This window comes from Plectropomus leopardus, chromosome 23, assembly GCF_026936395.1.
Source record: "Plectropomus leopardus strain MGB_pleo_1.0 chromosome 23, ASM2693639v1, whole genome shotgun sequence".
NCBI lineage: Eukaryota > Metazoa > Chordata > Actinopteri > Perciformes > Serranidae > Plectropomus > Plectropomus leopardus.
Genome location: NC_142198.1, coordinates 14,498,883 through 14,513,846, shown reverse-complemented (window position 1 = coordinate 14,513,846; position 14,964 = coordinate 14,498,883). Strand labels below are relative to the sequence as shown.

General features: G+C 39.7%; 1 protein-coding gene across 5 annotated transcripts in view; it reads left to right on the top strand.

Moving 5' to 3' along the window:
* nhsl2 (NHS-like 2) overlaps positions 1-14,964 on the top strand; it is a 160,623-nt gene that overhangs the window by 113,127 nt on the left and 32,532 nt on the right. For all 5 annotated transcript variants that reach the window (XM_088073943.1, XM_088073945.1, XM_088073944.1 and 2 more), the window contains exon 3: positions 14,646-14,788. In XM_088073943.1, coding sequence (XP_087930069.1) covers positions 14,646-14,788 — 143 coding nt within the window. The remainder of the gene's footprint in view (positions 1-14,645; positions 14,789-14,964) is intronic.

The following is a 14,964-nucleotide window of genomic DNA, read 5'->3' as shown; positions in this document are numbered from 1 at the left end:
ACACTTTTATTTTGGTTTGATTTGACAGCTTAAGATCCTATCTGTAATGACAGTCTTTTTCTTGATTTATAGCAACATATTGCTGAAAAGTGAATTTGTACCGAAAAGTCAGTTAGAATAACTTTTATAAGTAATGTTAGACAGGACAGTGTTTAAAGTTTTTTATTGTAGTGTCATGCATATTTTAATATGCTATGCCGGCATGGCAGGTATGGCAGTATATGGGAAATAAAGGCTTGATTTTGAGTATTAGTAATCATGATATGGGCCCACATAAAATTGAAAATGAAAGACACACTTTGAAAAAATGGACTTCTGCCAATGAATAGTGATCCTGCTTGGATCTTCAACTTTTGACCTGATGAAGATCCGAGCGGGATCAAAATGTTGTCTTAAATAAAAGTGTGTTGCATGGAGTAAGTGTGCAGGTGTTACCTTTTTCCTCAGATGGGTGCATGGGGGAGGAACTCGATTCTACGGCTCTGCTTCCCTGTCACTGCCTTGCAGACTCAGGCTCCAAATGACATCAGCAAAGTAAGACAGCAGCGCAGATATCGGGATATTTTGGCTTAATTTTTGTACAGTCAGAGTAATTGGAGTCACATCCTTATATTAAGTCTAAAGTCAAGTTTAAACACACACCAGACAGAGATCTTACTAGTGCTGTGGTGATTGACTAGCGGCTAATTTGAGTCTTCTACTAAAGACGAGTAAAGTGGATTTAGGACCTTATTGGCAGGTTTATGGTGTTAACAAATTAAGACAAATGGAGTGTCATGTACGTTCATTGGGAGCATTTAGTGCAATGCCTTGTGCTTTTTTCGGGTTGGACTTGCAGGATTGTCAGTTAGTGTTTGTCGACCCACTTGCCAGTGAAAACAAAAGTAAAAGGCAACCCCAGATTCTCTTTCGTTCATTGTGTTGCCTCATTTTTGGCACTGTGTCTCTTAGATGTTTGCTGCTTATGGTTTTAGCACCTGGTTGCTACCTTTTTATAAAGCCCTGTGGGGGTAAACACCCATAAAAAAATTTCAAGCACAGAAAATAAGAAAGGGCAGAGTCTCTGCAGAAGAACACACCACCACATACTTTTAGAGGGTCATTAGTGATGATTGAGAGGGATTAGTGCTGTATGAGTCCATAGATTGTTTTTTTAAGGGAAATCTCTTTAATGTTGGAGCAGTTAGATTTTATTTTGCTCCCTGTTGGCTGATCAGAAGGTGAATAGACTAGTTGTGGAAGCGGTAGTTTGTAAGATTAGAGGAGAGTTTGTGGGAAGATGAAGGATGGGAGGCTGTTTTGATCATTACCACTGTAGTTCTTCCTCTGAAGTGTCGTGTAAAGAGTCAACCACTAATTCAAAGCGGCACCAGGAAACTTTGCACGTTGGCGGGTCTAAACAGCAGTGAGGAAACTATCGAGAAAACTTTAGAATCCAGAAATCATGTCGACTATTTGTTGACTGCAGACAGTAACATGGCATGTTTGCATGCACGTTAGTATCCCCAATTTAAGATTTACACTTGTATTGACTATATTTGGGATGTTACTTTTAAGTAAGAAACTTTGTTATTCATTATTCTTACAGTATCTATATGGCCTGTACTATATAGAAATGCCACTGTTCAGTCAGATTCCTTCACTGGAGATACCCATTGAATAAATGAGGATGAGAGCTTCAACTGAGATCCACTTCAGAGCATTTGATTTGAGATGTGCACACACATTGACACTCTCAGTGTCAGCCAACAGCTCTTCACTGTCATCTAAACTGCTGCTGGTCACACAGTAGCCAGAGGGCCTGAGATAAGAATGCGTGAATGTGTGTTATCCATTGCAGAAAGGCCATGTTTGAAAGGGAGAGGCTTGTTGTAGTGGGATTTTTGGATGCACTACATGGCCTGAAGTATGCGGTATGGGATTGTTGAACATCTCATCTCAGAAGCATTGGCGTTATTCTGATGCTATTACAACCTTCACCCTTCTGCGAGGGCCTTGTTTGATGTTTGATGGATTTGGTCCCATTCAGTCTTGATTTTGACAAGAATTTTAATTTTTGTTTTAGTTGCATACTGAAAATTTTCATTGGTTTAAAGTCACAATTTAGTCTTTTGTTTTGTTTTGGTCAAGATTGAGTCACTGGATTTATTTTAAGTCTAAATGAAGTTAATGTTTCAATCAAAATTTTCTCAGACAGTTTCATGATACTGTAAGAGATTTTTGCTGAAGAATATTGCTCCAAGATGTAAACATTTCAACAATGAGAAAGCATACCTTAAACTACCTATGAAGTCATCTAAGCTGAGAATGTGTTTATGATTTACTGTACTTCTTTCATATTATATAAAAATGAATGTCATAAGGTGGTTATATTACTGCTACCTTACATTAAAAGTTCAGTGTGTATGATTTAGTGTCATCTAGTAAGTTTCCGTTTTGCAACTTTACTGCTAGATGCTATCACATCCTTCACTGTGGGTTTTTAATATTACTTATGTCTTCCACTGAAATCAGCGTTGTGTTACACTTAACATGGAGCTGAAATGAATATGGAATTATGTTTAATGTTTGCCAAATGAATGAGTGTTTGTTTATGAGTTGTAAGAAATCATGAAGCGAGTGTCTACCATAAACCAACTTTGTTTCATAAAATTTCACAAAATGTTCAACGAGCAAAGCAGGCTACTCCCTGACACGACTGGGTTAAAAGAAAAATGACCATTGCTTTGAGATGGCCAATGTGATCAAACTTAGGTCGTCAGCCCAAACAGAGCAAAGATTTTCATCTTGTATTTCCTCATCAGGTCATAATAAATACCATAATTTTTGTTGTCAATATTTTTTCATTTAAATCGTTACAATTTCGACATGAATAAAAGCCATCAATGAATACTTATCACAACTTTGGGCCATATAGTGGACTGTAAGATCAGGTTGAGTCCAGTCCCTCTTTTTTGAGAGTTTTTTTTCATTTTATGTAGATGCAGTGATACTGGCTTTAACATGCACTCCTAACAAAGTTTTGTCACTCTAAAGGTTGTAATGTTTTTTTTCAGTGGAGGTCAATGGTATCAATAGTGCTAAGAGGTAGATAAGTGTTAGCTCTCATTTGATTTAAAACTCAAGGCCGAAATTAGACTGCAGCACATGCATTAGCAGTCACACCATTAAAGTCATTACCATTCACTTTCTAATTCCATTTGCACCCTTTATTACCGCCTTTTCTCTTTCTGCGCATCAGTAAGCTTCATTTCATCTCCCCATATCTTATGTTATGTGGAAGCACTCTCCTCAGTACATAAAGTGCCGATGCTGCAACCTTTCCTCACACTGGATGATACAATGCGGTGTGCTATAACCGAAATTTAAAATGTCACAGTAACCCTTTAATTGTGTCACAGCGGGTCTGAGTCAATGCAGCCGTTCTGATAAACTTTGCCCGTCCGCACTAACTTGACTATAAAATGTCACAGCGGCCCTTTAATTGTGTCACAGAAGGTCTGAGTCAATGCTTGCTGTTATCTACACAGGCTGATAAGGTTTTGCTGCGGTCAATACACATTACCGAACAGGTGCAGCATTGATCAAGTGGAGAATGCTGATTCAGGAGAAGCTGTTTCCATTTTATAATCCCGCAGGCACCATTTAGTCCCTATATAAGATGTCACTATTTTGGAAATGAGACTTCAGCTCAAGTGCATTACTTACTGTTGAATAATTGACTTCATTTCATGTGTTGTGCTGTAATTCAAGCATGCTATCAACCTGTTTCTTTATATATTTGTTTAAATGGATTCCTCACTGACCAACTCTACATGAGAAATACTGTACATGCCAATGTAAATGCCTTTTATAATTACTTTATGCAAATGCTGTGTAAACACAGCATTTAATTTAAGCAGGCATTCAGCCCTTTTGGACAAAATTGGCTCATGAACAGAGAGCTCAAATGAGTCTTTGTTGTCAGCCCAGAGCAGTATTTTTGACGGTGAATGGAGGATTTATAGATCGTTTGAACTTTTATTACTGAGTGACCTTTATAATCTGGTAGTCTGTTTGTTTTTGAACCACAAAATATTGCCTTTTCTTCTCTCCGGGAAATGAGTCAGGCTCTTTCTCTTTTTCCGATTTTCTCTCTGTAGAGCTTTTCGTCAGAGTGGCATCGCAGTGAATCAAGTAAGACAAACTCATCTGTCTTGTTTCTTTCCTCGGGGCTCTTTTAGAGATTTTTTTCTAAATACACGCTGAAGTGTGACACTTAAATGCTATGATCCGGGGGACATTTAAGCCAACCTGCCAAAACCTCAGATGAACCTGGTGCTGATAGGGCTGAGGTGACAGTAGCCTGAAGGTAAGAGGAGCAGACTCATGACAAAAAAACACTTTGGATAAGTTTAAAGCTTTGAAAAGAGGGATCATGATGTGAAGCAAAAGAGTGGCAAGTGGGGTCAGTGTGTCTTTGAGCAAAGCACTCAGAGGTTGTACAGTGGCAGAGAGTAATAGCATATTGTGGTGAAAACTTTAGGATTGTTCTAAGCATGTTTGAAACAGATTTATTGGTTAACCTGAAGACAGAACAATTTTCAGGGTAGCCAAACAAGCCACTGTTATGATGCAGCGGGGATGCTAATACAGTTGGCTTAGGCAGAAGACATCACTTTCAAAAGTTAGCCGCCGAATGAGTGAGACTACTCAGATGACTGTTTTTAAGTGTATTGTAGAAAAGAGTTGCATCAGAAATACCCCAAGACAAGTTCCACGGCCGTACACAGGTGTCCAAAAACGTAAAAAAATCAGCAATCAAAGACAGTGACAAAATATAACGAAGCAAAATGTTGTCAGTAAAAAATTAGGGCTTTCCCTGTCACCATCCTCTCCTCCATTCATTCACAAAACTGACTGACTGACTGACAGCGGTGATATCCATATTCCAATATCATGTGACCCAATCACCTGACTTGATAAAATAAGGTATTATAATAATAATAATAAAGATAATAATCTGGCACCTACAAGACGCTTGACCAAGATTAACTTTTGTGACATCATCCAGAAATGCTGAAGGGTGACTGTGCCCTTCTTTTCCGTCGTCCCATGAGCTTCTCCCTTCTGCCCCTCCACCTGTTTTCCTTGACGAGAGTGGTTTTGCGGCTAATTTGTTCATCATGGATTTGGTAGTTAAGACCTGGGGAAACAAACAGTTATACCAGCGGACCACTTTGGCAGCTTTACTGCTGTGTGCCTGTTACAGTTTGGCGATACTTAAGTTGATCTCTTTTGTTGAAGTAAGTGACCTGTTTGATTTAGAATCACTGTATTTTGTGATTTCCTTAAAGAAAGTCGTATTTTGTTAATGTTTTGAAGACTTTTTGTATGTCTTTATTTCTAACCTTTGTTTATACGCACACCTACATTGTCCTGCTCCTTTTTTCCCTGGTTTTATTTTACTCCCTTATTCAACTCATCCTACGGAATTAAAATGAAGTTACAGAGGTTAGGTTTAGGCAAAGTAAGTAAGTAAGTAAGTTTGTAAGTTAAGTTACCGTGGTAGAGTTATTAAAAGAAACATGGTGAGGACGTAAAGTTACTCAAAGTTCATACGGTTCTGAACAGTCTGCTTGGGCAAAGTCTTGTGTTTTGTGAGCGATCCACAACTCCAACCTGCCTACTTACTGGACCGCTCAGGAGAGCTTCCTTGTTTACTTCTGTCAGCGCGTTTGTCATGTAATCGCAGCCTTCCAAAATACGTTAATTATGCTCAAATTACAGGCTCATGATTACGCAGGATATGTATGAATTTGGGTACATTACTTGTCGTAGGAAAACAGTTTATGAGAGCAGCCTGCCTCTGGGTATAAGGGGGGAATGTAACTACATTTGTAGATCAAATATGTGCACAAATCCCATATAGCTTACTTTTTAAATGTGAAAGAGGTCACACATGTCTCATGGTATAATAAACCTCTGTGGGGTGTTTTTGGCGCCTAATAAGCTGTCAAACACATTGATCTGTTACTCCAACTGCACTTCCTGGATTGTATTTCATCAACTCACCAGTACCTGAAGCAACACACACACACACACACACACACACACACACACACACACACACACACACACACACACACACACACACACACCACTGCAGCCCCTTGTTTGTTTGTTTTTTCTCACACAATGCAGTTTTCCATCTGAATGAGTTGTCAGGGGCAATGCATTCGACTAAGCTCTAGTGCTGAAGCAGAAACTGTGAGATGGTTCTAGCCCATCTATGGTTGCCAGACCAGCTAGGATTTGCGGGTTCAGACTTGGAACAATATGGGCTGAGAATCTGCTCCATTTGGCCATATTTGGACTGGCATCTGGGCATGTAGGATTTGGGCTAGATTGGACCAAATGATCTTAGCCACCTGAGATTATTTTTAAAAAAGCAGCTTAAATCAAATCGCAGGACCTTGGATTCCATAGGATGCCTGATTTCTATGGTAGTGAAGACAGCAGTGCAGCCTCACTGCACGGTTTGTTTTAGGAAAAGAAAACCAGGTGTCAGAAGTGGATCCGACTGTTGTTTTATATGCAGAATTACTTTAAACACAAGGTCATAATGCCTTTAATTTGCGCAAGATATATATATACATATATATATATATATATATATATATATATAGAAAATCAGCTGTAGGCCTCTTCTCACGTACTGGAGTCAGAGCAGTGTAGGTGATGGAGACTGTGACATGGGAAGTAATTACTTGGGATTGAAATAGCATCAGGAGTAAAAGTAATATAGGATCTAGATAGGACAGGATTTTTGAGGATAATAGTCGCAGAAGCAGGGTGAGGCTGCAAGCAATAAATCATAAGGGAAAAATACAGAAAATGAACTCCTACTTATCTAAACTAATTATGGAATGATGTCAAGATGTAACGTTTTTTGCGGCTACAAAGAGATGCCTTTAATTCTCCAGCTTGGAGAGCTGAATGAAAAAAAGAACCGCTGCTGCCAAAATCCCTATACTGGCACCCAATTCAAATGTTATCAGCCCATTAAATGGCTGTTAAGTGCCTCATAGACATGGGTCACAATGGGGCCTGCCACACCTTTATTAGGTATGAAGGCCATTAGTAGCCCATTAAGTGTTCTTTTGCATATCAGACATTGTGAAACGGTTGGCATTATTGAACCATTAAATAGCTGTTTGCATATACAATGAAAGTTTCGTTACATTTCATTAGGTTGAGGTACACGAACTAAGTGGTTAAAAAATATATCATGGTATGTCAGTTAAAACAGCTGTCTGGTATAAGTCATTGCTTAATTTTGGTTTCACATGGGAGAGAAATCCTGCTCTCCTGGGTGAAAGTCCTGTATTTCTGTGAGGCTTATTACCTTGTATGGTCTTAAGCAGTTATTTTGTAAATGTATAAATGTGAGACATTTTGCCGCACATATCAACTTCAAAACCACATACAAGAAAATGAGTTTGGTGACGTGATGTGGCAGACAGCTAATTGGTGGAACTCACAGGAAACTACTTTTTGCCAAATTTGCAGAAAAGTGGCAGCGATTGGACAAAATTGGTTGTGCAGAATTCTTTACACATTTTTTATATTACTGAAATCATGTGATGGATAAATTGATTGATTGAATTCACAGGGATTGGTTAAATTTGGTTTGCAGATCACAACATCCGGGGGGGTTGGATAACAGCTGAACCAGATGAAACTGAGCAGATGCGAGCTGACTGTAAGTGAAAGACTTTGGGTCTTTATGAATAAAACAAAAATTCTGCTTACTGACCTGCGTTTGAACCAAAGAACCAACTACAGGAGCATCTGGCCTCTCAGAGGCTGTCTTCACTCTATGCATTTTACCGTAAAATGCATCAGGTAGTCATCCACAAATATTTCTTGGATAACTGACAAGAATTAGAGCTAAAAATTTCTGCCGATGAAGAGAGCCATATAATTAGATCAGAGGTCTTCTTGCGGTTCCTCATGACCAACACAAAGTAGGCCGCTAACCGACAATTCTGCCCCTCTGGGTCACAACCATCCGCTTTCATGATGCACACGTCCTTTCAAACACTAGCCCCGTTTTTCCCTGTAATGGATTGATCAATTGTGCACGTTAAATCACAAGGACGAAGACATGACATGGGTGCACTTGAGCACACACATGCATCCGCGGTGGAGTGCACGTAGTGTACACAGACAAACAAACGCTCTGGCTGCGGTGAAAGAGGGGTATTGTTAATTTCTGTCTTCCCCCCTTCGTCTTCATGGAGGGGAGAAGAAAGGGTGACCCAAATTTGACACGACCGGGGCGCATATTGTCAAGGATGGTTGGGTTTATCTGTGAATGGGCGCACTGTACACACAAACACACAAAGATGCAGATTCATGCACATAGACATGAGCTGTAAAATTACATTTATTCACAGACATGTCCGTATGTGAACGCATTTTGGGGTGCAACCCGAGCTCACACACGCACACACGCGTTTTTGCACTGACAGCACATTCACACAAACACCTAAATTAGAGATACACACCTACGCACAAACACACACAATATACAGGTTAGTGATGCATGAGTGCTTGGCCCGCTTGTCTGGACAGAGGAAGGGGGTGGGGTAGGCCGTGCTTAACTGCTGTGTGTGTGTGTGTGTGTGTGTGTGTGTGTGTGTGTGTGTGTGTGCGCGCATTAGTGGGAGTGACTGGCATACCTTTACACCCCGCACACCAATAGCATCCCTCCTCCCCCTCCCTCATTTTCCCACCACAGTACCCTGCAGTCATGCACTCAGTGGCTGCTATCTGAAGCATGGATCTACAACTGTTTACTTCCCCTCTCCTTCCATTTTAACCCTGCTGCTTTAGGAAATCACCTTCTCGCTGATGAGTGCACACTTCCACAGCCTGTGTTTTTAAACTTTTAACTTTAACTGGAGAACCACATGTTGTTTAGTCGACTACCAGGATGATTCTGCAGGGGTCTGAGTGAGTAACTTGGCAGCAGTGCAATGATCCAGGTCCTAATGTGAGTAAAAGTTGTCATGCAAGAATGTACAAGTACTTGATTAGAAGTAAAAGTCCTTCAAAATGTCAATTAAGAAAACTTTGGCTATCAGCAAAATGTACTTATAGTTTAGAACTAAAAGTACTCAATAAGCAGCATAGGTAACCATGCATTATTGTGTAAACAGCATGTCAATCTTTGTGGCTGTTGAGAAAATAGCCAATTTGACTTATATACTTTTGGTTATTTTAATATATAATATAATCTCCTGGTTGGTGCATGTATTTCTTAAATTAATGTTTTTATGTACCTCTGCAAAAGAATGGTTTGACACTTTGGAAAATAGGCTTTAAATGCATCATGGTAGCAGGTTTTAACTCCTTGTTCGACTACAAATTCATGTTTTATGTACTGATTAAACATTTAAGACATATGTTAAAGACATATGTTGCTGGTTTTCAACCAAGTTTATATGATGTGTATTTAATTTACTGTTTAGCTATAATGTAAGATTGTTTGTTACCAGCCAGCCACAGTATTGTTTCCTGTGGAAAAATGGCTCACATATCTCTGACCCACCACCGAGTGCTTTTATTGATCTGGTGCAGCGCATTGCATTCTGGTAGTTGTAGGTTTTCTGCCTCTTCAGTTAAAGCTATCGTCATAGCCCCATTACTCTGTTTCCTGAAAGGTATTTGTGTTTTTCTGCTGCACAGACCGCACAATTTTATGAAAATCATCTTTCTAGCAGTGAAGTACTTTAATTAGCAAGCTTTAAGGCTGCTTGTAGGCGTATATATTTGAGTATTGGAGAGATGCGGGCTATTAGTCTCCCTTTGCTTCCAGTTTAAGCTAATCGCCTCCTGGCTCCAACTCTGTCACTGAACGTACAAACATGAGGGTGGTTTAGCATTCACTTGGCAAGAAAGTGAATAATCATCACCAAAAAGTTGAACTACTCCTTTAAATAGTTAGTCAGGGCTTTAAAGCAGGTTTTGCTGGAGGAGGATATTCACACAACAAATGGCATCACTGACCTTTAAAGCTTTTTCATCTGTTGAAATACATGAAGATGTGAAAAAAAAGATACTTTAAGTTGTCTGAGGCTGCTAACTCACCACTTACTCTGCAGGAAGATAAAAAGCTTCTGGTGTGAGATTGATCAGAAGCTCGTTTGATCCTTTTTATATATTTGAATCACCAGTGTTTTGTTCCAGAGGCAACTCTGCCAGCATCTCCTACCCTGTTAGTGCTAGTCGACAGATTGGGCCTCACTGGCACTGGCCTCCTCCAGCCTCCTCTTTTTCTACATCTACTTTCTCATCTTAACCTTCTGATACTTCTGTTGCCTTTCTCCAATATTTTGTCCTCAACTGTCTCATCTCCACCTTATTTTAGTCCCAGACTTCTTCTTTTTCTCCGCCTACATGCCTTTTCTCTGCTTCTCCTTTTTATGTTGTATACTTCTTCCTCTGGCATTTCCAAATCAATTGCTGCATCGTCTTACTGTTACCCCCCCTCTACTTATTGCTATTCTGTTTATTTCTCTTTTTTATTTACCTTCTCTGACCTCAAACTAACCTCTTCATTCCTGAAATTTTCCCCCACCTGTATTTTTTTTATCCAAGTTCACATCCTGATTTCTGTTTTTACTGTATTTCACATCCCTGCGTCATACTTTTTCTTCCTTTGCTTCTTCACCCTATTTCTCCCGATACTTGCTCCTCTTCTTCACCCCCCTTTGTGTCATCTTCATCTGCTTCTCCTTCACTTCTTCCACCTCCTCCTCACACTTCTCTTCAGTCTGTTTACCCCCCATGTCTCCGGACTCTTGCTGACGCCTCACTTCTTTGGGCTGCTGCAGTCTGGATGAGACGAGTTTTGGCTTTTGCTTGCTGCTTACCAACTGGCTGATCCTGCTGTTTTCGCATGCAGCACTCAGTGCAGTTTTTAATCAATTATTTTTAACACTGCAAAATAGACAGTTCTCTATCACGAACACTGGGTGTGTAATATGCTGCTATGAATACAAATAGCCAGGGACGTGTTTTCTTAAAGCAAGCGCTTACAAAGTGAAACGTCTAATAGCTTCCTGAGGAATCGGCAAATGCAGTGAATAAGCAAAGTTCTCAGTTTATCATGTCATCATTAATATTATGCACAAACTTTAATTGCAATCAGTTTGGTTTGGTTTCATAAAGAGAAATTTCTTCTTCTAATTATTACTGGGGGGTGGATTTGTAAATTAAACACTATAACTGGTTTACAGTAATATTATTGTGTGCATTATTTTATGTTAGGCTGTGATCTAGAAAAAGAAATCCATAACCATTGGATGGCTATCACTTGAAGTCATCCTTTAAAAAGCTAAAGCTTTAACTTATGGCTTTGTTAATGGTTAATTAGTTATTTACTGATGCTTAAAGATCACTTATTTGTGATCTCTAAGCATTAGTAAACTGATATAAAATAAGATGCGGTTAGTGCAGTTAAAAATCAAGGCAGAAAAGGGTATAAAATGTCAAACTATTCCTTCAAAAAAAGGTCAATAGTTTATCTCTTTCTAAAACATCAATTCTGCAGCTATAAATATTAAAGAAGTCATCCATTAAAGATAATTTGTCACTCTTCAATAAATAAGCAGCAAAAGTTGGTGAGTCTCCAGAGATGCTAATAAGTCATTGATGAAGAGTTTATATAATAATCCATTAAACTAAAAAAGACTAACTTAATATATATATTTTTAACCACTTAAATCTTCAATGTGTAGGATTTATATTGGCAGAAATAGGTCCTCCTAAAGTAGCACAGAATGGACAAACCAAACGGTGACTATAGATTGGGCCATTAGCCACAGCACAGCAGCTCATCGGGGTCATATTGTAGCAGTGTGATCCGAACGGTTTGGGAGTTAGCAGGGACCTGCATGACGCTCATTGGAATTAATGAAAAAGTCTTATTTCGCTTGGGAGCATTTATTCCAACCAAATTAAATTGGTCAGAATTTGCACAGGAATGCTAGCCTCAGGCACGAATGTTCCCAAAAACTTAAATTTAAGAGAATTTGCCTCCAGACCATCAGAGCTTCTTCAGTGTCTCGGCCACCCAAGCAGCTTGTGTGTTTTTCGAATATTGTCTTTCCTTTTTCTGTCTCTCATTTTCTCTCACTTGCTGTTTGTATTTTCCACATTAAGCATAAGAGAGTAAAACTTAACCGTCAACATGTGGTAGAAAATTGTTTTCAGTGTCACCCTTGGGATACAAAAGAAGGAGCAGCCTACAACAAGTAATCCTCATCTTGTGAAAACCTTTTTGCTCCAGTTTTTTATTATCATGTTTTACTCACAGTGGAAGGTTTATAAAAGCCTTTTAAACTCAACAGAATAACCTCTAAAATGCAGAGTGGCTGCTGAAAATGACAACTGACATGCACATCATCTTAATCCATGCTGAAGGTTGTGAAAGTTTTGGTATGTGCAGAGGCTGTCCTGTGTTTCCTCTGAAGTTTCGAGGCGTAATTACACTTAGAATGGGTGAGTTCCTATAGACGTTTCCCTGCTGCTGGCACTTTATAGTTTAGCAGAGGAAAGATGTCAACAGCAATGATCCCAAATGCCATTAAAAACTGAGCAAAATCTGTGGGTGGGTGGACTGCCTGCCCTCATATAAAAACACATCATTATCTTTTTGTATTTTGTGGTGCTGCTGCTGTATATTAATTTGTATTCATGACTCTGTATTCAAAACTCCAAAAAAAACACTCCCACGTTGCCTGCACTCACTTAAATCTGACACCTGCCAAACTTTCTGTAAACTACCAACATTTTTGAATGAGTTTAGCAGGCATGAAGGCTGAGCAGCAGAGTCTGGAGGCCATTACAGTAGACAGAGTTTTAAAGCAGATTCCATCACCCTGTAAATTCTAGTGCTTTGCCATATGGATACTGCAGGGACATAATTTGGCGGGTCCTGTTTAATTTTGCAATGACCAATAAGACTGAAAAAAATCAGGATGTTTTATACTATTTTACATTTTGTAATAAAATTACTTTTATTGTTTTAAAGCGGTATTAATGTACGTTTTTGGCAGCAGAACAAACCTTAACATTGAAAAAAGGTGACTGGATAATGTTTTTGTGGCAAATTGTTGCCTGTTTACTCAGAGCAGCATCAGCATTATGGCCGGTTATTGGTACTCAATATCTATTAGGTATCGACCGAAAAAACCCAGTACTAAGTAGTATAGAAAATTGTTGAAGTCTATAAAATGTCAAAATGTGTCAAAAGTCCACCCCAATTTCATTAAGACCAATGTAATGTGTTTCATTTGGTTGTATTGCTCAGACAACCATCCAAATCCCCAAAATGATACATTTATTATCAAAGACCAAACCATGATTTGAATCTGTAATTGGCATTTTTACATTACTTCAACAATTACCAACATTGCTGCCCACTGACTTCTGATTATCATCATTATACTGTTATTTATTTGACCAAATAATCATAATCAAAATAAACTGATAGACTTAGTTTTCTGCAGTTAGTATCAGTAACTTCAGTAAAGTTAAATTGTCTCTTTTCAGTTACTTTTTCTCTTGTCTTTCACGGTATGTTTCTCCTATTCTGTGCCATAAAGCAGTTGGGCTCAACATGTTAGTTTATTTTAGTGTTATTTACATCTCGATTGATGCTCGAATGCTAAATACCACACTTTTAATTTTTGTTTTCTGCTGCTGTTAAATATTCCTCTCATGACTGCATGACTACAATATATCAATACACAGAAGTTACTATTAGCTGCTTGTAGGTGGGTGTTCATTGTCACCCGACCCCTTGTGTCACTAGGCAACCATACGCCACTAGCAAGGAATCCATATTGTCCCAGAAAGCAAGTTCAACCCAAACCTCTGTACCTCACTGACGCTGCTGTTCCACTGAAGCACTGAAGCTGTCAGCGGGAGTGTGTGTGTGTGTGTGTGTGTGTGTGTGTGTGTGTGTGAGAGAGAGAGAGAGAGAGAGAGAGAGAGAGAGAGCTAGACGGCTTTAGGGATGAGTGGGGAGTGGGTCGGGAGTGTGTTTTGGGGTAAAGGATTGGCTGAGGGGTTGTGAGGGGGAATGTGTGTGTGTGTGTGTGTGTGTGTGTGTGTGTGCGTGCGCAGGGGAAGAAAGAGGGGGGAGGTGGGGGTTAGGAATCTGTTTACAATGGCCTGAGGGAGAGTCGCCTAAGCTGCCAGAGAGGGAGAGAAACAGTCAGATATCGAAAGGAAGAGTGAGAGAAGTCCAAGACGAGGAGAGACAGAAGACTGAAATAAGACAGAGCTGCAGAGAAGGAATGAATGAAAGCCCTGCGACTCCGGAGAGGATTAAAAACAAACTTAAGGAGTCCTTTAAGGTTCCTCGGCAGAAGTTGCAGCAGGAGTCACAGGAGGGAAACTGCAGGGTGATTCAAAGCAGTGGTCGTACTAGATCTCTGCTCTCGGCCATGCAAATAGGATATCTGGCTTATGTGTGTGTGTGTGTGTGTCAGTGCACTTTAATCCTTGTGTGCATGTGTGTATAATGTTCTGTGCTGCAAAAAGCTGATGCTAACTTGCATGCTCTCCTTGTGTTTGCGTGTGTGCAGACTTTGAGGAGCAGTTGTATGATACCAAGCTGACCGGTCAGACTTTCCGGCATCCGTCCTCGCAGAGCTCCGACGACACGTCCACCTCGCTCAGCCGCTCGCCCATCTCCCTCAACAACAAGAGGCCTGACTTCATCTTCCTGGTAAACACACACACGCACGCGATGATGCTTATTTGAGCATCACGGTCCCTCACACAAAATGTCATCTGTCTGGTCAACAAACACATTTCATCTATTTGAAGCCACACATTTAATAATTCCCACTTTTCTTATTTTTTTCATCCTTTTTCAAGAGCAAAAACACACACTTGTCCACC